This window comes from Protopterus annectens, chromosome 5.part0 (assembly GCF_019279795.1).
Source record: "Protopterus annectens isolate FY-2018-M chromosome 5.part0, PAN1.0, whole genome shotgun sequence".
NCBI classification, from domain to species: Eukaryota; Metazoa; Chordata; order Ceratodontiformes; family Protopteridae; genus Protopterus; species Protopterus annectens.
The window spans coordinates 1771831576-1771852864 of NC_056735.1; the positions used below are offsets into that span (position 1 = coordinate 1771831576).

General features: G+C 37.1%; 1 protein-coding gene across 2 annotated transcripts in view; it reads left to right on the top strand.

The window, feature by feature from the left end:
- Positions 1 to 21289, top strand: part of DSCAM (DS cell adhesion molecule) — a 3720739-nt gene that overhangs the window by 2611938 nt on the left and 1087512 nt on the right. For both annotated transcript variants that reach the window (XM_044071570.1, XM_044071571.1), the window contains one exon: positions 1385 to 1552. In XM_044071570.1, coding sequence (XP_043927505.1) covers positions 1385 to 1552 — 168 coding nt within the window. The remainder of the gene's footprint in view (positions 1 to 1384; positions 1553 to 21289) is intronic.

The following is a 21289-nucleotide window of genomic DNA, read 5'->3' on the forward strand; positions in this document are numbered from 1 at the left end:
TTGCACACATCTTCTAACATGCATATACACAAACAAGCATACACATCCCCTATCCACCTATTATACTGTTACCACCTTGGCAGGCACACACACTTATCCAGAATCTCATTTCTCTACACAACTCCTGTAATGTGTAAGCACAAAAACACCCAGATACACATACACGCACATATTCCTTCAGTCTTATTCATGCCCCCTACACACACACACACACACACACACACACACACACACACACACACACACACACACGTGCGTGCGCACATCTCCTGACACATATACACACTCACACCTCCACCCTCATGGCTCCACTCTACTTACCAATGCAGTGACTATAGCAAGGGGTGAGAATATGCGTGTTTTGTCTTTTGAAGATATTCACATTTTCCTCCTAATGCAAATGTTTACCCATCCAGGTGTCTCTGAATCACACTGTCAAGGAATTCAGGGTCCACAAACATATCTAGAGGAGAGCATGTTGTTAATTAGCATTAGCCACTCTCCCAGACTTCCACATTAGCATGTGACCCATGAGGTCTCTCTATCTGCTAAGGCCCTCATGTGGGGAAAAATCTCAGCAACAAAGCAGTTTAACAATCAGAAAGACCTATGATGCAGACACCTTCTGTGATAAGGCTTCCACATCATACTAAATCTTTCCAAATTACAGGGAAATGACAGTTTCAAATGCTTTCCTGGTGCAAGAAATATCCTTTTGACATTGTGCCTGGATAATTCACATATCATATAAGCTCAAAGATTTGCCTGAGTAATTAATGCAGTTTCTATATGCTTTGACTACAATAGACCTCTCAATTATATTGGCATGGACTGTGAAATGCCAATAGATTCAAATATGCGTACTATGTTAATGACCACTGAGGCCTTTATAAGCCTAACAATGCATCCCGAATGTATACCACAATTATTTGTGACTTAGAGGTTATTTAAGGGGGTTTTGTTAGCTATGGCATGAATTATAGGATGCTTCTGTCCATTAGAGACAAAGGTGCTAAACCAGGGGTGAATTTGCCATCCACTGGTCCAGGTTATAATTGACTAGGATTAGAGAATTGCTCTGTTTCACTTGGATGGGAAGTCTGTTCCAGAGGTGGAGGATTCTCTGAGACACATATGTGTCCCTCCAACATATCCCATTTATGTCACAAGCAAAGTTTAAATCCCTAGGTTGAGTACTTCTGGTGCTACTGATTATGTTACATTATTGGTATAATGCAGTGCTGATGGAAGAAATAGACATTAGCAACAGATCATACTAATCAAACAAAATATTTTTATAAGCAAAATTCTAAGTCATAATGTCCAATGATGCACAGCAGAAAGCTAAGTAATATTTGTTTGTTGTGGTTGCTTTTATTTGCAGATTCTTGGGCTTCCGTTCAGAGAACCAAAGATGTTTCCCCTCAGCTCAACCAGGCTACCATCATCGACCTTCACCCCTCATCGACATATAATATTCGAATGTATGCAAAGAATGGAATTGGCAAGAGTGAGGCCAGCAATGAGCTCACGATCACAACAGAAGAAGCAGGTAGGCTAAGCAGTTCTTTTATCCCAACTTAATATCTTACATTTATGGCAGTGATCCTTAGGATTCATGGTACATTTTTTTCCAGCATCCAGTATTACATACTATTGTACTGCACACTGATTATAGAAATAGAATCAGTTCTGAGAAATCAAATCTCTGTATTTCGGCTTTTGTAAAATCATGCATTGTCACACCATTAATCAAATGAAAAAGATTAGACTGAATTTTGCTTTTATTTTCAGTGAGCAGTACATGTACTTGTCCTCATATTTAGCTTCACATGAACAGGAATGATGGAAGAACAGTGTCTTCATTAGTAAAATTATACACTGAGTGACACAGTCAATCCTACACTGAAACAGAAATTGAAGTCTAGTTTCTGCTCAGTGGCTTCCCTACGTCATTCATATTTTGCCAACTTAACACATTTTGGGCATAATAAAATGAAGTAGTTATGCAAATGCTGCTAAAGTTAAATAAGATTTATGTCCTTCTTTCCCTTAGTGCATGGTGTTAGTTCTTTATGGCAGTCTCTAGGCTCTGAATTTGATGCTGTTAATTATAATGAGCCATTCTTGCACCCCTCATCTTCTCTATAGTCATTAATAAACTTCCCTGTGACCATCCTTCATCCTGATGACATGGTCTTTAACTGCATAGATCACTCTCAAACCAATATTCAATGCCGACTCCATTCAGATTCACATGAGCTCCACCTATGATTCATAAACCATAAACTGCTTCTCAACCCCACCAATATATAACTATGCTTTTTGGAACTACACAGAAAATTCACCAAGCACCTGACTCTTTAACTATCTTTGTTGTAGGCATCCATTCCATAGAGACAACCTTCACCTTCAGCTATTTAGAATTATGGCTTGATCAGTCACTAAACTAAACTAGAGGGGTGGGAGGTTGGCATAGTGGTTAAGATGTTCACCTTACAGGCACAAGGTATAGGGTTTGATTCCCACATGGGGCAATTGGCTGGGCTCGGAATGGCCCACAAGAAGAGTTAGCCTGGTACTAACTACAAACTACCACATCAGTAGCAATACCCTAAGCACACAGTCAATGGCAAGAGATCTGGGCACACAGGTTAAGAGCAACATAAACTATGATCACCATGTCTCCTCAGCTGTAAGAAGGGCATTTTATATTGCTCCTCTCATAAGTACGGGCATTGCCTCCAGAAAAAAAGGGTTTTAATCCCCCTGTACTCTTCCCTCATTAGTCCAATAATAAAGTACAACACTCCCTTTAGTATGAAAGAAAATTCAAGGTCCTCAAGATCTGACTTATGTGGACAGATTGAAATCATTGTCGCTTTATTCTGTGTCATGCAGACTGCTCAGAGGCGACCCGTGCATTGCATACAGAGCTATCTCTGAACCAGCTTTAATGTAAATGCTGCAAACTCGCAAGTCAAATGGCACATGGGTCACTCACTCAAAGGACCTTAACTTGGTATGTGATATCAACAGAACTTGCTCGGGAGAAAGATTTGTCTCACAGATGATACCCAACGTTTGGAACAAGATTTCTATTCATGTTAAAAAAAGTCCCTCATTGGGCCTATTAAGCATAAATTGAACGATTGAATGGATAACTGAAAATTCACCCAGGGGGTTCCACATGTATCCTTCTTGGACAGGGGCAATAGGTGCTGATTTTTGTGTCTGCTTGAACCAGACACCCTTGGAAGCACGGGTTATACTTGGCTAGGCTTGTAAGGGCCCTAGGGCCATTAGCCTAGTAACCTCCTATGATCCTATGATTTCCACATAGATAAAGTGAGAGTCAAAATAAACTCAGTTCTCTTCTGGGACAAAAAAGATTTCCCCACTTTTTATCCCAACCAGCCAGGGCAGCTATTGGCAAAGGAGCTCTCCTTTCTTAATTTGAATATGGGCTTCCAATTTTTGCTTCTGCTTCCAAGAAAAACATTGCCACAATTCAGACGATCTCTAACACCATCCACTGATTCATTACAAACTCACCTTTCTGTGAGCATCATTGTGTCACCCTAGAAAAGAGGCAAATGGGTACCCACAAAACAAAGATCTAACCTACTTTTGGGATCCCAGCTCTAAAAAACTACTCCATCTCCACACATTTCCTCCCTTTGCAGCTAGACTTCATGAAAACCCTCCTCATACAACCTGAGACACTAGTCACAAGCCACACCAGCTGTCATTACCTCTATAACTTAACTCTACTCACTGCACATGCTTTCTGCTCTCAGGCACATACCCTTTCATCAAAATGCAATTAGCACTTCTTCTAAATTCAGGATGCAACTCAAAAAGGCCCTATTCATCCAAGCCAAATGCACCAGCTTCAACCCAGAGCATATCACAATCTAGGTCTCATCTCCTCTCTTTAGATTTACTGAAGATTGACCACCTTACAAACAAATGTAAATGTTGTACATTACGCTCTGATTATTACTTACATTTTGTATTTTTTGTTTGTGAAATGTTTTGTATTTCACCCAGGCTGTGCCTGAAACTGGGCAACACTGATTGGTGTACTAACCTGATAAGCAATTTTAAATAAAATAAATAATTTAGAGAAAAATATAGACCTGATTAAAATGAAAGAGAACATTATCCACTTTTGTGAACTACTTTGTATCTCAGATGATGGTTATCCCTACTGGTTTACTTTCTGTAAAGTAGTGCAGTGATTTTCCTTAATGTTGGATACTGGAAGGAAATGGCATATTTTACCTGCTATAATTAATGGTACTTTTATATTACAGGGAGAATTTAGAACAGTTATGAGTAGGCAGTGTTTGAAATTACAAACCAGCACATTTATTCCTATTTCCCTTTTTGCCTCAACAGTAAGGAGGTGGTGGTGCTTGAATTGTATGTAGGCTCAGTGGGAGATGGATAGTTGCTCTTTACAAAGTTCTAGGTATTTTTGTTATTTTAGAGAGTTAATGTTATTACCTAAAGAGTCTTTGGTGGCTGGTGAGCTTTATGAGTGTTTCAAAAGTTATAGATGATTACTTTTTTTGACTGTCAGTCTGCCAGTTCCAAAAGGGGCTGAAATAAGTTTGCAATTTTTTGAGGCTTTTGAAAGAGGTATTTGATGCTAGGATGATAATTTTGTAAAGATAAAGGCTGCAGTTGACCAGAGCTAAGACCTTTATGGAGACTGTTACTAAATATGAAGAGCAGTGACCACAGGATGGAACCTTGTGGGATTCCTGTCTGCAGTGCACAATTTTGTAAGGATGTTGTGTCACAGTAATGGTTCTATTAAACAGGTAGATGGAGAACCATTTGCTATAATTTCTTCAAATCCTATTTGTGACAGCATGTTAAGGTATAATCTATGGGTTTGAATGCATTCTTAAAAATCAAAGAATAAAGTACCTATTAGTTGGCCTCCTGGCTTTGTAAATTGGATTAATCATTGTGTAGGTGCCTATTGTGATTATTTAAATAGGTCTGAAACCATGCTGGAACTTATCTAGGAGATAATATCTAGTGATGTGTTCAGTAAGTTGCTTATACAATAGTTTACTGAGTATTTCAGTGGGGAGGCAGAGAAAAATGATAGGCTTATAATTCAAAGGTTTTTACCAGAATTGATACCTTCAGCAGGAGAGTCACAGTGGCTTATTCCTAGGTATGAAGTGAGGCTCCTGAAGTGAAAGAAAAGTTAGAGAAGTGGGGCAGGGATTTGCTATGTAGGATGGGACTGTTTTTAAGAATTAACTGCACAGTTGTAGGAGGACTAGAATTTATGTAGGGTACAGCTTTATTAGACATGCATAGACTTTTGCATTGTCAATCTCAAAACTGAAATTTATTTGGGGGTTATACTAGGTTATACTAGGTTTATTACTGTTTAGTATTGTTTTTATTATTATTAAGTTGATACTGTTTCTGCAAGGAAATATCTTACTACTTTTTTGTCTTACTATCTTCCTCTTTCTTCTTTTGCTATTACAGTAGTATTACTAAGTGGACCCCAAAAATCTACACCTCTACCTCAGCCCTCCAGGAAGACCTGAACCTCTGACTAGTGGAAAACTACTCTCCAAACCTGGTTTAGCCTTCCAACAAACTGTGGAAGTATGTCTTTGATAAGTGTCTAAATACAAACTTTAACCAGTGTATCCTACTCCAGCTACCTGCCCAGGTCAGCCAGCAGCCAATATCACCTGTCCCTATCACCTTTCTAACCTAGACCCTCTTCCATCAGCCCCCTCTCACCTCTTTATATACCTTCTCTCTCTTTTAGCTGTAAACCTTCTGCTTTATTTCTACCACATTTACCCCATTCCCACCTGAATAACTGTGATACTTCTCCCTCTGGCCACTAGGTGGCATACTTACTACTATCCGGTTTACACCCACTATACTTTCTCTTACATTCTGGTCCTGCCCATCACCACTCTGTTTAACTCCTTTAACCCATATCTGTACATCACCATAGCTTTACCTTAATTATTCTTCACTATACATACACTAAGGCTACTTTCTACAAGGTTACACTACATATACACACAGACCTAGTTCAAACCTACCTGCTGCTTCCACACTTCACTGATTGTTTCTTGTCTGTACCACACAAAAGTAATTTTTTGTGTCTACCCGCTCCGTTCGCCCTCCGGGCTCACTCCGCTCCCCTCCCTGCCCCCAAATCCCACCCGCCCCTAGCACCTCTACATTTATCCCCCACAAAGACACACCCCTCTTACTTCACAGCCAATCACACTGTAGACCCACCCTCTTACCTCACTACCAATCACAGTCTAGTTCCATCCAACCCACCTCTACTATCTTCAAATTGTTTCCTTCTAAGACACACCCCTCATTTTATCTCAATCAATCATATTATACACTTCATCCACACCTCCTTCTATATAGCTGTTTCATTTCCCACTCCCTGACCAAACTTTCCCTTATTAATTTCTAACATCCCTGAACAGGCCTTCTTAACATGCCTAATTATACTCAACATCTCCTATTAATAACTCTCCTAACTACTCTAACCTCTACCTATCTTTTAACCTTCTATGAACTACCCCTAACCCTTACACTTATAATCCCAAACAAACATACCCAAACATCTCCACCAACCTTATCTACAAACTATCTCAATACCATCCACACAACCTCTTTTCTTCAACCTAAGTACCACCACCTTTCTCACATAAAATATCTTATCTACCACCTTAAAAAATTTCCTTACTTCTACTGCAAACACCCTCAACTCTTTAACCCTATAATATCTTGCTCATTAATAGATGGAGATATTCACCCAAACCCTGGTCCAAACCCTTCCCCAATTCCCTCTAAATGCCACCCACTTATTAGAAATAGTACACCATCTACTAAACCTCCCAAATCACTATCTATTGCCCAACTAAACATACGAAGCATTTGTAATAAAATAGCACAAATTCATGCCCTACTAGAAGTTCAACAATTTGATTTTCTCTGTCTAACAGAAACATGGCTTAAACCTATAATTAATGACAAAGAGATTATTCCTCCGGGCTACAACATCCTAAGACAGGACCGCTTAAACAAAAAAGGTGGTGGGGTTGCTATTCTCTATAGAACAGGACTGCAGATTAGTAGAACAAATTATAACCTCTCATTTGACACTGCTATTGAAATAATTATTACAAAACTGCAACTCAACCCACAAAAAACATTAAATATTGTCTGTACCTATCTTCCCCCAGGAAAGAATACAACCATATTAGAAAACCTTCTAAACTGGCTTTCACTAAATCACCCTCAAGAAACTATACTCTTAGGGGATTTTAACATTGACTGGAACTTATGTAAACAGACTAATCCATCCACCCTTATTAACCTACATGGTTTCTCTCAAATAATCAACCTCCCAACTAGAATAAACAAACTTAACAACAAAGAAAGTATACTTGACTGGATATTAACAAATAGTCCTCAGCAAAAATATACAACAGGAACTCTCCCAGATGACCTCAGTGATCACTCCCTCACTTATATTATTAGGCAAAAAATCAGCACTACTGTCCCTATCCAAGTCAGATCATTCCGTAGTAAGAAATACTTTGACCTCAATCAGTTTCAAAATGAACTCATGCAAGTTAACTGGTCACCTCTTAAATCTCTCCCAATAGATGAAGCAGTTAGTCACTTTAATAACACTTTTCTCACTATCCTGGAACACCATGCCCCAATGCGCTCTATGCGTGTCAAATCTAAAACAGCCCAATGGCTCTCAAATAACACTAAGAAACTTATCTTAAATAGGAACAAGGCCTGGGCTAAATGGCGAACTACAAAAAGCCTAAATGATAATGTCACCTTTAGACAACAGAGAAATATGACAAAGAAAGCCATCATACAAGATAAAAAGAATTTTTATACTCAGCTTCAGCAATCTTTACCACACCAACCACATAAATTTTGGTCCTCTATCAATAAACTATTATACCCTGTTAAAGTTGCCACACCAAACTCTTCTTTCTCTGTCCTCGACTCTCCTTTACAAACAGCCAATGCCTTCAACACTTTCTTCACTTCAGCCATACTAAACCTAGCAAATCAACAAAACCCAGACACCTCCAAACTATTTACACCTAGCTCTATTCCCCCCCCATTTCACCTTAAACCCATACCTACCTCTCAAATACTGTCCTTACTATATAAACTAAAACCTACAACCCCCTCTGCTGACCAATTACCAGCTGAATACCTCCAACTAGCTGCAAAAGCCTTAGCATACCCCATCTCTATACTTATTAATAGAACAATAAAAGAAAGTTCAATTCCATCAGTCTGGAAAATCTCTTATATCATCCCTCTTTTTAAAGGAGGTGACTCTACTGAGTATTCTAACTACCGCCCAATAGCACTACTATCTCCACTTGCAAAAATTATGGAGAAGTGTATCCACAAACAGTTACTAAATCAACTACTAGACCACAAACTCCTGGCTAATTGCCAACATGGGTTTCGACCATACCATAGTACTAGTTCAAATACTTTGACCTCAATCAGTTTCAAAATGAACTCATGCAAGTTAACTGGTCACCTCTTAAATCTCTCCCAATAGATGAAGCAGTTAGTCACTTTAATAACACTTTTCTCACTATCCTGGAACACCATGCCCCAATGCGCTCTATGCGTGTCAAATCTAAAACAGCCCAATGGCTCTCAAATAACACTAAGAAACTTATCTTAAATAGGAACAAGGCCTGGGCTAAATGGCGAACTACAAAAAGCCTAAATGATAATGTCACCTTTAGACAACAGAGAAATATGACAAAGAAAGCCATCATACAAGATAAAAAGAATTTTTATACTCAGCTTCAGCAATCTTTACCACACCAACCACATAAATTTTGGTCCTCTATCAATAAACTATTATCCCCTGGTAAAGTTGCCACACCAAACCCTTCTGGCTCTGACCCCGACTCCCCCTTACAAACAGCCAATGCCTTCAACACTTTCTTCACTTCAGCCATACTAAACCTAGCAAATCAACAAAACCCAGACACTTCCAAACTATTTACACCTAGCTCTATCCCCCCCCCATTTCACCTTAAACCCATACCTACCTCTCAAATACTGTCCTTACTATATAAACTAAAACCTACAACCCCCTCTGCTGACCAATTACCAGCTGAATACCTCCAACTAGCTGCAAAAGCCTTAGCATACCCCATCTCTATACTTATTAATAGGACAATAAAAGAAAGTTCAATTCCATCAGTCTGGAAAATCTCTTATATTATCCCTCTTTTTAAAGGAGGTGACTCTACTGAGTATTCTAACTACCGCCCAATAGCACTACTATCTCCACTTGCAAAAATTATGGAGAAGTGTATCCACAAACAGTTACTAAATCACCTACTAGACCACCAACTCCTGGCTAATTGCCAACATGGGTTTCGACCATACCATAGTACTAGTTCAGCCTTACTATCCTTCATTGACAATTAATAAAAACCGTAACAATAATACTCCTTCTTCAGCATTCTTCGTAGACCTGTCCAAAGCCTTCGACATGGTAAATCACCAGCTTCTTCTCCATCGTTTAAAATCTTTCTCTCTAGATAACCTTGCCCTATGCTGGTTTACATCTTACCTAGACAACCGCAAACAAGCAGTTCTATGGGACAACCAACTCTCTGATCTTCTCCCCACCACTATAGGAGTCCCTCAGGGCTCTATTTTAGGTCCACTCTTGTTTTCCATTTTCATTAATGAACTTCATCTAGCTACTCCACAAACAACTTGTATTCAATATGCAGATGATACTACCATCATTTGTACAGCCTCAACACAGTCAGAACTTCACTCTCTCATACAAAAAACCTTCTCAACTATAGAACAATGGTTCTCTAATCATTGCCTTCTCCTTAACCCCAAGAAAACCAAACTCTTGCTTTTTTCACCCACCCACTTGTCGACCTCTATCCATTTTACACTAATATCTGATAATGGAACCATTATCTCTCCTGACCAAACAACAAAACTCTTGGGTATCACTATTGATAACCAATTAAAATTTGACAATCATATTAATCTTACAATAAAATCGACCAACAGAAAACTAGGCTCTCTCTATAGAATCAAATCTTTTCTTACTCCTGAAGCCAAAACTACCATAGCCAGAACTCACTTAATCTCAACTCTTTTATATGCTTCCTCCATATACACAAATCTCTCTAAACATAATCTTAGCAAACTTACTTCATCATATAATAATATTGCCAGATTTGCAACTGCCTCTCCATATAGAACTCATCATTGTTTAAATCTCAAAAGCTTGGGTGGCTGGAACTACCACACCTCATACAATACTATCAACTCACTATTGCCCATAATGCCCTACATCACCCTGAAAACACCCCAATACTCTCCTCCCTCATAACACCCTATAACAATCAGAGGCATCTACGCTCCACCAACAAAATACTAGTCCAAACATCCCGATCCAAAAACTCAGCAGGTGACTCCACATTTTCCAACTCAGTTGGCAAAATATGGAATAAGTTACCACAGGAACTCACATCCCTAACATCACTCTCCCAATTTCAAACTAAACTAAAATCCTTCCTAAATATCCACTGGCTATGCTCTTGTCATAACCCAGGTTAGCTCTCTTTTTTTCCATCATTATACGACTCCTTAACATCCATTCTTTTTCTTCTCTTCTACTTACTCTAACTAATTATTAAATATTCCTTATCCTTTCTCTCTCTTTACCATCCTAGGTTTTTTCATTTTACTCAAAATTTAATTCAACCTGTTTCAAAGGTATTGCATATGTTTTTTTTTTTCTCCCTCTATTTCTGTATATTGATGTATATCTTGAAATTGTTTAGTAGTTTGTAGTGGAGCTTTTCTCCCCGGGCCTCCACTGAAAATGGGCATATATCCAGTTGGACTAGCCCGGTAAACAAATGTAAAATAAAATAAAAAATAAAAAATAAAATTATAATGGCTACTGTTAATAATAAGGGTTGTAGAAATCTGAATTGTTCTCATTGGAGGTGTTGAGGGTTAGCTGATAAGGTTCTTAATACCATTTAAAAAGTATGACTCTAGAATAGAGGCTGAAATTAGAGTTCTATTTAGGTTATTTGTTAAATATTTTAGTGGTTTTCAGAATAGTTTTGGTTCACCTAGGAATGCTTTCAGCCCATTCCTGATAAAGTTTTGTAGAATGTTTTAATTCTTGATAACATACTCTCTTAGTGAGATTCAGATGTCTACTTTTCAAAAGCTCCATGGCTGTTTTTTTTTTTTTTTTTAAACTATACATGCACTCTTGGGATATCCATAGATATGAGGTTCCTCTGAGTCTGTGTGTACATGGTACAATGAATGCCAGTTAAATAAAGTTATATGCTTATTGATTTGCTTTATGGAGAAAGGAATTGGTATGCTAGCATATAGAAGAAGAAGTTCAATTTGGTTGTTAGTATGTTTTAAACTTGTAGCCAATTATGTTCAGTAAATATTTATTTATTTATTTATTTATTTATTTATTACAGTTTGATGACCGGGGAAGTCCACTGGGCCAAGAAGAGCCTGTTTTCAGTGCAGGCCCTGGGAGAAAAGCTCCATAAGTGATACAATACAATATATGCGTTCTTAGACAATAACATATGGATATCTGATAACAATATCTGAGCATTGCGTTCTTGAAGTATTGCTATTGAGGTGGTATTCCTTATTAAGAACATTACTTTGCTCCTGTTTGCAGATTTAGTCTACTGTCAGAGAAGGGGGGGTATTTTTTTTTTTTTTTTAGTTTTTGCAAATCTACTATATTTGCCTTTTAGCCAAAATTATGTTTTGGTTAGGAAACTGAGATTGTATTCTATGATCCAGACTAGTAGAGTGAGACATCTGTTGTTTATGCTGGTCAGGTTCACTGTGGCTCTTGTTAGATTGCTAAGGTTGGTGGGAAGAGACAGGAGTGTAGCTGGTAATGGAACTGGTAGTTGAGAGGGCCAAAATTAATCTGAATGTCATCTGAAAGTAATAATAACAATAACAGCATGGATGCATAGAATTCTCAAAGTTGCTTTTTTGAAAGGAGGTTATGCCAAAGATAGTCTAGAATTTGTATGCTAATATTAATATGCCTTTGTGGCATGCAGAGTGTGTCTTTTAAGAATTTAGTATATAGATTCATAGGTTCATAAGTAAGTACTAGGCTAGCCGCCATTGCAGGCCATTTTAAGCCTAGACAATTTTCCTTTTTCTACTTGAAATTACCTATCCCATTGGTTATAGTTTGGCCTTACCCATTCCATGTCGATAATTATATATTACCCCAGCATACCTCTCAACCTCTTAGAGCAAGAAATCTGGACAAAGCCATTTTTAAAATTGAGACAAAGGCCCAAAAATAGGGACAATTTTTAAATACTGCTCTTCCAAACTTAGAAAGTTAATAGAACAACAGCTTTTTCATTAGCATGAATTTTCTGAAGAGTATGAAGGATGAAACTCAAATGTCTGTCATTATTTTCTAACTTCAGTCTTTAATGATTTGCCACTAGTTTGCCAGAAAAACACTATTTTATGAAAAACGGACCAAAAGTAGGAGGCAAAAATCTGGACATTCTGCGAAAGTCTGTATAGTTGAGAGCTATGTATTCCAATGAGAATAACTGGGATCATACCATAGATAATTTGAGAAGACCCCTCCCCCATGCATGGGATAAAATATTTAGGAGCTACCTGTGTCCATTAGTAGTACTGGGGGCAGTCCTGGGGTAAATTTTCTATTTCCCATCCATAGATCTAATTTGTACTTGAATATTGACAGGAATGAACGTTGTTTTATATGGATGGGGATTCTGTTCCATAGCAGTGGTATCCTCTACAAGATGTACCTGACCTTCCAAACTGTTCTGCTGATGTTGCAGAAGAGGTTTAGATTCCTAGACCAAGTATTTCTGATGGCATCTGACTTGTTTATATGCAGTAAATCCATCAGTAATGGGTTGGAAGATGCCTTGATGTCTGCCACAGGTCACTTCTTAGCAGTCTGAAGGATACTAAGTATAGTGACAGGGCTTTGAGTAGGTCCAAGCAGGACATGTTATTTAGGGTTTGTATCCCTTTAGTAAGGTATCTTGATTGGGCATTCCATTTGTTTTATGTGTCTAGACAGATACATGCCAAAGAGGACATTATATTCAATTATTGGCCTAATGGAGGCTAAGTAAAGGGGGATAATGACATCCCTAGATCTAGAGGCAATCCCTTTGTTTATCAGCTGTGCAATATAGAAGGACTTTCTTACAACGATAGACATGTGTTGGGCAAAAGTTAGTTTACTTTCCACATAGGTTCCAAAATTACAAACAACTGGCTCAACTCTTAGGGATGTATTATCAATGTGGTAGTTCCCTGGGGTAGATAACTTCTCAAAGGTTACAATAATGCATTGTTTGGCATATAGTTAGAGTCCATGATTGTGGGACCAGTTGTTTGTTTGAGACAAACTTTCCTACAGGATGGCTAAGTCATTTGGGGAATCAATTATTGCTTCTAGCTTGCAGTCATTTGCAAACTTAGTCAGCCAGAACCCTTTGCTATTGACTTTTACTAAAGAAAAGAAAATGTCACTTTTGCCATAACATGTTAAAACATCAAAACTCAGCTTGGGGGGGGGGGGGTCACCAACAACTTTCTCTTCAATAATCTCTAAATCTCTGCAATTCACTACAAGGAGTTTAAACTGTGTTACCCCCAGAATAACAACTTGTAGAAGGGAAAGAAACAATCATTTCTTCTTATCAGACTAGTCTCTTAATAAGTCAGTAAAAAGAATGTATCTAAAAACCCTGCAGTAACAGTTAAACAACCTGAGGCAATACAGGCAATGAATATACATTTTTAACAGTATTAGAATGACTGCAGCAGCCATAATTTGAGAAACCAAAGCATGAAGCAGTCTATACATTCCAAAGGATAGCAAGACCATTAAAACTGCATGATTTCAAAAACGTCTCATTAAATGCCTTTCTTCTGAGAGGAATGAGCTTGTTAAATTTCAAAAATCCTGGCAACAGATTGCACAGGGAATGGAAGTAATCGCACCAAAAACAAACACATCCTGGTAGAATCCAGAAGGGCTAGTGGAGAAAGAACGGGCTAGGAAACCACAACATTTACTAAGTACAAAACATGTTTTATCATTTATAATGATATTAGTAAAACTGAGTCATTTCATATACAAAAGGAATTCAGTGGGAACCATTCTTTGCATTTCACAAGCATGCATCATTACTATATAAAGTATAATGTAGTAAATGTTCAAACAGTAAGATGTCTGACAACTGCCCAGAGAAGATAATGTATTCCATAAATTTAAATATTTCTTATTGACAATGATTGCCCTGCTGATCTGTTAGAAAGATAGGCAGTAGTGAGAGAAAGAAGTATGAAATATGCTCCAGTAACAGGGGGAGGCATCCAAGAAGACCCAAGTTAGCATCGTTTGGATGCTCAAATGATTAAGTAAGTTGTAGCATTCCCTTTTCTATGAATAATTTAAAAGTAAAATCAATCAGCTGGAGGGAAATCAATAAAGTTTATTGACAAAAAAAATAGAAATGTAAAAGAATTGTGAGAGAAGAATTAAAATGCAGAAATGAGAAACAATATACAATAAAACTTTCAGGTACTTATGGGTATTGACAGATTAGAATTTACAGATATATTTCAAATGAGCCCAGTTGTGTAAATCTAGTTAAAGGAATGAAATTAATGAGTAAAGGAAGTCTTACTCATAGTTTAAAAATGGTGGTATATCCTGCATCTTGAAAATAATGAGTTAGTGTATATGCGCCTCCCTTATCAGGCCAATAATAGAATACAATATCTCCTTTGGTATGTACTTACCCAAACACATGACCCAGAGAGAGAAAGAGAGCGAGAGAGAGAGACAGACATCAAAATGATTCTTTAATAATACAATTAAGGTACTGTCACTCTTTTCAATTTTCTATCGACTTATAAGAGGGGATCTCTGTCTAAACTTCAGAGACTCTGAAGATTTAGCCCTTTGTGACCCCCTACACTTCCACTAAACTCATAACACTCTGAAAATCTGCTCAAGTAAGCTAAGCTTTCACTGGAACATAAATAGGACCTGTTGGACTGATGGATACCTATCAAGGAAAATGCCTCTCTTATGGAATAGCCCCCCCCCCCCCGAGGATATGAAGAATAATAGCTCCCTGATGCTTTTTAAGTGCAGCTTGGGTAACTGTATAACTTCATGTTTTAGTTATTCATTTTTGTGATTTTGTGTCTAGGCTGAAAATGGTTTATAGGATCAACAGGCTAATATTATCTTATGAAACTATGGTTGGAAAAACTAGCAGAACCCATAAAAAAAATAATATCTTAACATGTCAGAACTGTTACTAAGTTTGACAATAAAATGCTTTATTATATCATAGTATAGCTTGTAAGAACAATTTTAAATTGTTGTTTTGTGCTTTGGGAACAGATTTATAAGAATAAAAGGGAATGGGCCGAACACTTATTTTTACAAACAAAAGAAATGTATTTGCAGTTTTTTATAAAATGTCAGTATCCATCCTGATCTAAAGATATTTTAAACATGAAGTATAATTTTGAATCTAAACCCTGTTGTATAGAAACAGGGTTATACACCTAATGGGTCTCTGGTTGTAAAGTATTTTCTCTTTTAAATTGCACTTGGGAAGATTAAATTGTATTCCTACATATTTATGCATGTCTTAAATTCAGGTTTTATATTGTTTAACTTATAAAATGATTTTATAGTAATGGAATTGTTGATTTCAAAGGTCGTGTTATTGTGTTATATGACTGAGTAAGAATATTTAACAGATGAATGAATGAATAAAATGTTTTGATAAATGAAAGCACTAACCATATCATAATAATGTCCCTAAGCATTACATCCTTAATGTTTATTGTTTAAGTATGAAGAGCATACCAGGTAGTTAAATATGACTTATCAAAAAATGTTTTTTTTCCAACTGTCTTTGGATTGCATAAGTCTGAACAATAGATTTCTAAAATAGCAAATAAGAATTTTTTTTATGACACTTTTAGCTGCTTTTGGTGAAAGATAATTCATCTGCTCTCTCTCCTCTTTTTCTCTGTATCTGTCTATATTATTTTTCACCCATCAGCCTGCCCACTTTTAATCTGGTTTTGTCTGTTCATCTAAATATCTGTCTATTTATCTATCCATCCATTCCATCTTACTGACTATGCTATGACTACTGAGTCCTAAATGACTACACTGTAGCTTGAGTTTTTTTTCCATTCATGAATCCGTAGCTGCGCTCATAAAACTTGACTAGGGTGTAAATACTTTTCCTGATACTCACATTGTCTTTTCTGTAGTGTTTGATTTTCATTCTTCCTATTGATCTTTATTTTTTCTTTAGGAATGACCCCAAAAGCTGAAGAGTTGAATGTGACATTTAGTAGGAGGGAGGTCAGGTGACTGAGTGATATTATATGAGGAATGGAAGTAAACAGTGCTGAGTATGAGTAAGAAAGACAAATAAGGGATGTCTTAGCAGCAGTCCTGAACAGCCTAGCTTTGCCAAGCAATTAGTAGGGGCTTTTCCAGCAAGCAAAAACTTAAGTGGACCTCAATATAGATGACATTGGCTGAGTTTAAAACATCATATGTGTGGTGATATTAAGGTCTAAGCACAGAAAGATAAAATGATAGGAAGAAACTAGAGAAAACACAAAAAGAAAAATCTAGCAAAGCTAGACTTCTAACTGTGCGATACCTTAAACCTCTTGCATCAGAGGCCTCAAAGGATATATGCAAATCACCCTTTGAGGATATCAGGTGTTTCAGCTAAATGACAATTCTGAATGTCCATGACTTTTTCTTTTACTTTCATTTTTAAGTCTGTTTATGGACAATTATAAAAAGATATTAAAAGGGAGCTCTGCTATAACAGGCAATTCAGGAATGAAATGCAACTTCCTGAATGACAGTCAGTGTGCTGATTGACTAAAGGCTGAAAGAACCTGCAGAAAGCTAAGACATACAGGCATTGACAGTTAAATAAAGGACAGAGTGATTCTGTTGTACATGTCATCACAGATGGTTCATTTAAAATTTGGTATTCAGTTAGAGAAGCTACTTCTCCAAAAGGATATAAATAAAGTAGTTGCAGTTTAGTGGAAGCAACCAACATGATACTGACTAAGAGGTAAAAGTCATATAGTACAAACAATGGATCATCAAAATGCACATGTATGTGAGAGACAAAAGCTGATATGGTAGAAATATTTAAATGTTACAAGGCCATAGGGAATATACAGATAGAAACATGGCAGAAAAAGAAGTAGTCTAAGATGAGACAACGGAAAGCAAGCTTTTTTGTTCTTTCCACTGTTTAAGTATTTACTGGTATTTTTTTCACTGTTTTTAAGTTATCTGTTCTGCCTGCTCTGGTTTTCCTGCCAAGCAGTACTTAATGAATTGATCTGTTAACTGTTTAAATCATTCTTTACAGCCTCCTGGCTGATTTTCTGTCGTTTAAAAAAATGTTCTATGTTTCACTGCTATTTTCCTGCTGTGTTAAACATTCTCTATTGTTTTCCGCTGAAACTAGGGGTAGCTAGTAGCTGTAGCATAGTCCAGATCTAGGTCTACTGCTTCTTGAACTGTTTGTAGTGGTATGTTTGTTCTGATGCACATTTTTCACCCCTTCTTGGATTGGAAGGGGTCTATCTGCACTTTTGTGAGAGAATTGTGTTTGATTGGCACCTGACTGGTAAAGGGAGACTGGTCTAGAGCTTGGAAAAAGCATCCTCATTGATCCTTTTGAATTTTGTTAGAGTTTTCTTCAAGTTTTATCTTCTGGTGTTTAGACTCTGCATTTGAGCAGGTTTTTGTTTGTTTGTGCATTGCACAACACCATGCATTGCCGCACAATTGTGCACCAAAGCCAGACAATTAAATTTAACAAATTTTCCTTTAAAACCCAGGCAGAAATATCCATTCACAGAGCTCCTCTGTGATCATTTCTGAAAAGCTACCCCTAGTGACAGTCTTCAACCTAGCATTATGGACAGTTGTACTACCCTTGTTTCTCTTGCCAATCTCGCTAACCTGGGACTCTTGAGGCACTGTAGCAATTGCCTCATGTACATAGACAGCCCTCTACTAATAACGTGGTCTAGTACAGCATGCAAGAGATGTATTTACACCAAGAATCTTGAATCCATGCTCTCTCACACTCAAAACAGTAACACAGAAAAGGTTGTCAACTCCCCCACCACTACATATTCACATAGTACCACTACTAATACACAAAGCCTACAGAGCAACCCAAGTCCTAAACCTAATAAACGTACTGCATATCCGTAAATCAAATGGGTGTAGGGCTACCCATTACAGGGACTTAAAAATGTCCTGCAACTTAAATAGGACATGCTGGAGGGACAGATTTATCTCCAAACAACTACCACATTTTTGGAACAGGCTAATAATTCATGTGAAACAGAGCACCTCTATGACACTGTTCAAGAGGAACCTGGATGAGTGGATAGGTCACCATAAACTATTACCAGGGATAGCATCCACAACCCTCCAGGACATGGGCAGTTATCACTAAATGCAATCTTTGGTATTAACTAGTACTTTTACGGTATTACATTGGGTTGAAAAAGCTAGGCTTAAAATGACCTCCGGGTCGATAGCCTAGTAATCTCCTATGATCCTATGTAAGAATGTGAGCTAAGGAGTGACATAGTACATAAAGAGATTTTCTTGTTATCTCAGTGCAGGTACTCAAAGCTGCTCAAAACAGTTGTTGTCCAAAGCTAGCAGAAGGGACAGAGCATCCAGAGCAGAGATCATTTTAAATCACTTATACAACAAGGTACAAAAGTAGCAGACTGAACAGTTAGATTTATCTCTCTTTTTTCTCAGAATGTTTGTGTCTATATTTTAGTATTTCTGTACCCTTTCTGGTATTTTTGTCTTTATTTTATTTGGACTCCTTTTTTAGTTTTTCTTCAAATGTGCTTCCTTTATCCCTTTAGTTGTCCTTTTAGCACGCTGGTTATCTATTAGTAATTGTCACACTGTACTGTTAGTTCCAAAGGTTGGTGCCATGCTTTCTTTTCTAATCTCTAAATAAATAAAATGCAGGATAACATTAGTTATAATTGATATTATTTTGCCATCTTGTGACACTTCAACTTACTGCAGACATTCCTTTTGTTAAAAGTTTTTACATGTATAATGCTGTCTTGTACATCTAGTGATTTATGAGTTAGTAGGTTATAGTTAGTGTAGAAATGTAATATAGTGAGATTAATTATACATCATTAATGTATCAATTATTACTTTAGCTTTATATAGTTAATATTATTTTATCACCAGATAGATTATTTATATGCATAGTTGCACTTAAGAAACAGACATATATATTGATAGAAAATAAAGGACAAAGATATATGTCCCTCATATTTATTTATTTATTTTATTTATTTATTCATTCATTCAATTACAGCTATCCATTGATTTTACACACATTACTCTCCCTAACCCAGAACTCATAACCAAAAAAATTAAGATACAGCTGTATTCATTAAATTCAGCACCTTGAATTGGCTTATAATATCTCAGGCTGAATTTAGGATCTGATGCCTCCAGTTCAGTAATGCAGACTTCCAGTTCTTGAAAAAACATAGCTAGAATTACTGTTTGTAAATCCAAACCTGCATTGTATATGCTAAACATGGATAAGGCCTATCAACATTCAGTAGTCAGAAAAGGGTATCCGTTTCATCCAGAAATAGTACCTTTGAAAGTCAGAATAGGGTATCTGTTTCATCCAGAAATAGAACTCTTGAAGCCATACCAACTGTTGGATTTACATCCTTCCATATGCCCCTTATCTTGCTACATTTTTAAACCATATGGAGATAATCTGACTTACTTTCCCCACATATACAGCAGCTATTGGGCTGTGTCTGCCAACTATTTTAGGACTGCAAAGGGATAAGATAGAACCTGTAGATCATTTTAAAACTTGAGGAAACAGTTCTAGAGAGAAGTGTACTGTCTGCTGCTAAGGTTTTGCCCCATTATGTCTCTAATAGAGTTTTCTCCAATTCTCCTTCCTGCTTTTCATTAAGCTCACCTAAATCCCCTCTTGTAGACTCCATAATGTCTGTATATCTTTTTCATACAAGTATCTGTTAACAGAACATTATAATATGAATTAATTTCCTTTCCGACCTTTTTCAGGGAGCCTAAGGAAGAATATTTACTTACTATGGTCACAAGCTCAAGGTAATACTAATACTGAATTTCTCTAATAAAGAGTGACTCAGACAATTTGTTAAATATCAGTATTCTACCTACCCAAGATATTACATTTCTAAAAAAAAAATAATAATTCCTGAATTTATCCAATTTGTTGAGTACAGGCATTTTACACTGACCTTACAGCACTTTGACCCCCATGTTCTATTTCCCATTTGCAGATCCCTCATCCTCAATGTCTTCTAGAGACATGCCTTTTCAAACCATGTCCAAGGCCTCCCAGATCACATATCTTGGACTTGTTTGTACTTATATGAGATGGAGAAATAATAAATCGATTCCAGCCTTCCAACTCATGCCAGATGAGTTTGTGAGTGGATTTTAACCTACAAGTTTGCCGGTCTTCTACCGGAGCCGCAGATCCTAAGAACACTGGACTGCTGAAACCCCTCCCTCCGTACTTTTTGATACAACATTTTTTTTTTCCTACAAAATGATCATTCCAAATAAAATCATTTATGAATGACTGAAATTGATTGATATATTTAGAAGATAGCAGTAACAGAATCTGTCTCATTAAAAATAACACTTTCTGTAGAAAACAAATATGACTATATTGATCCTGCTTAATAAGGGTAGTTTGAGTTCTTTTCACTTTCTGCTAACATTCTTGACCCTGTAAGAGAAGATGTGCATTCCTTTACATCATATTCTGTAACTTCCTAATCATCAGGCCATGGGTATATTTAATTTATTTCATTACATGAAAAGGGCAGTTATCCTGATAGTGGGCTTGCTTTCTGCATGCATGATTGAGAGGGAAAAGTACTTCTCTTTATTCAACTGTTGTTTATCCTTGTCTGGATCACAAACTGTATTAAAATCTCCACCGGTCTAAAGTCTAGAATGTGACTTAATGACACTTATTTT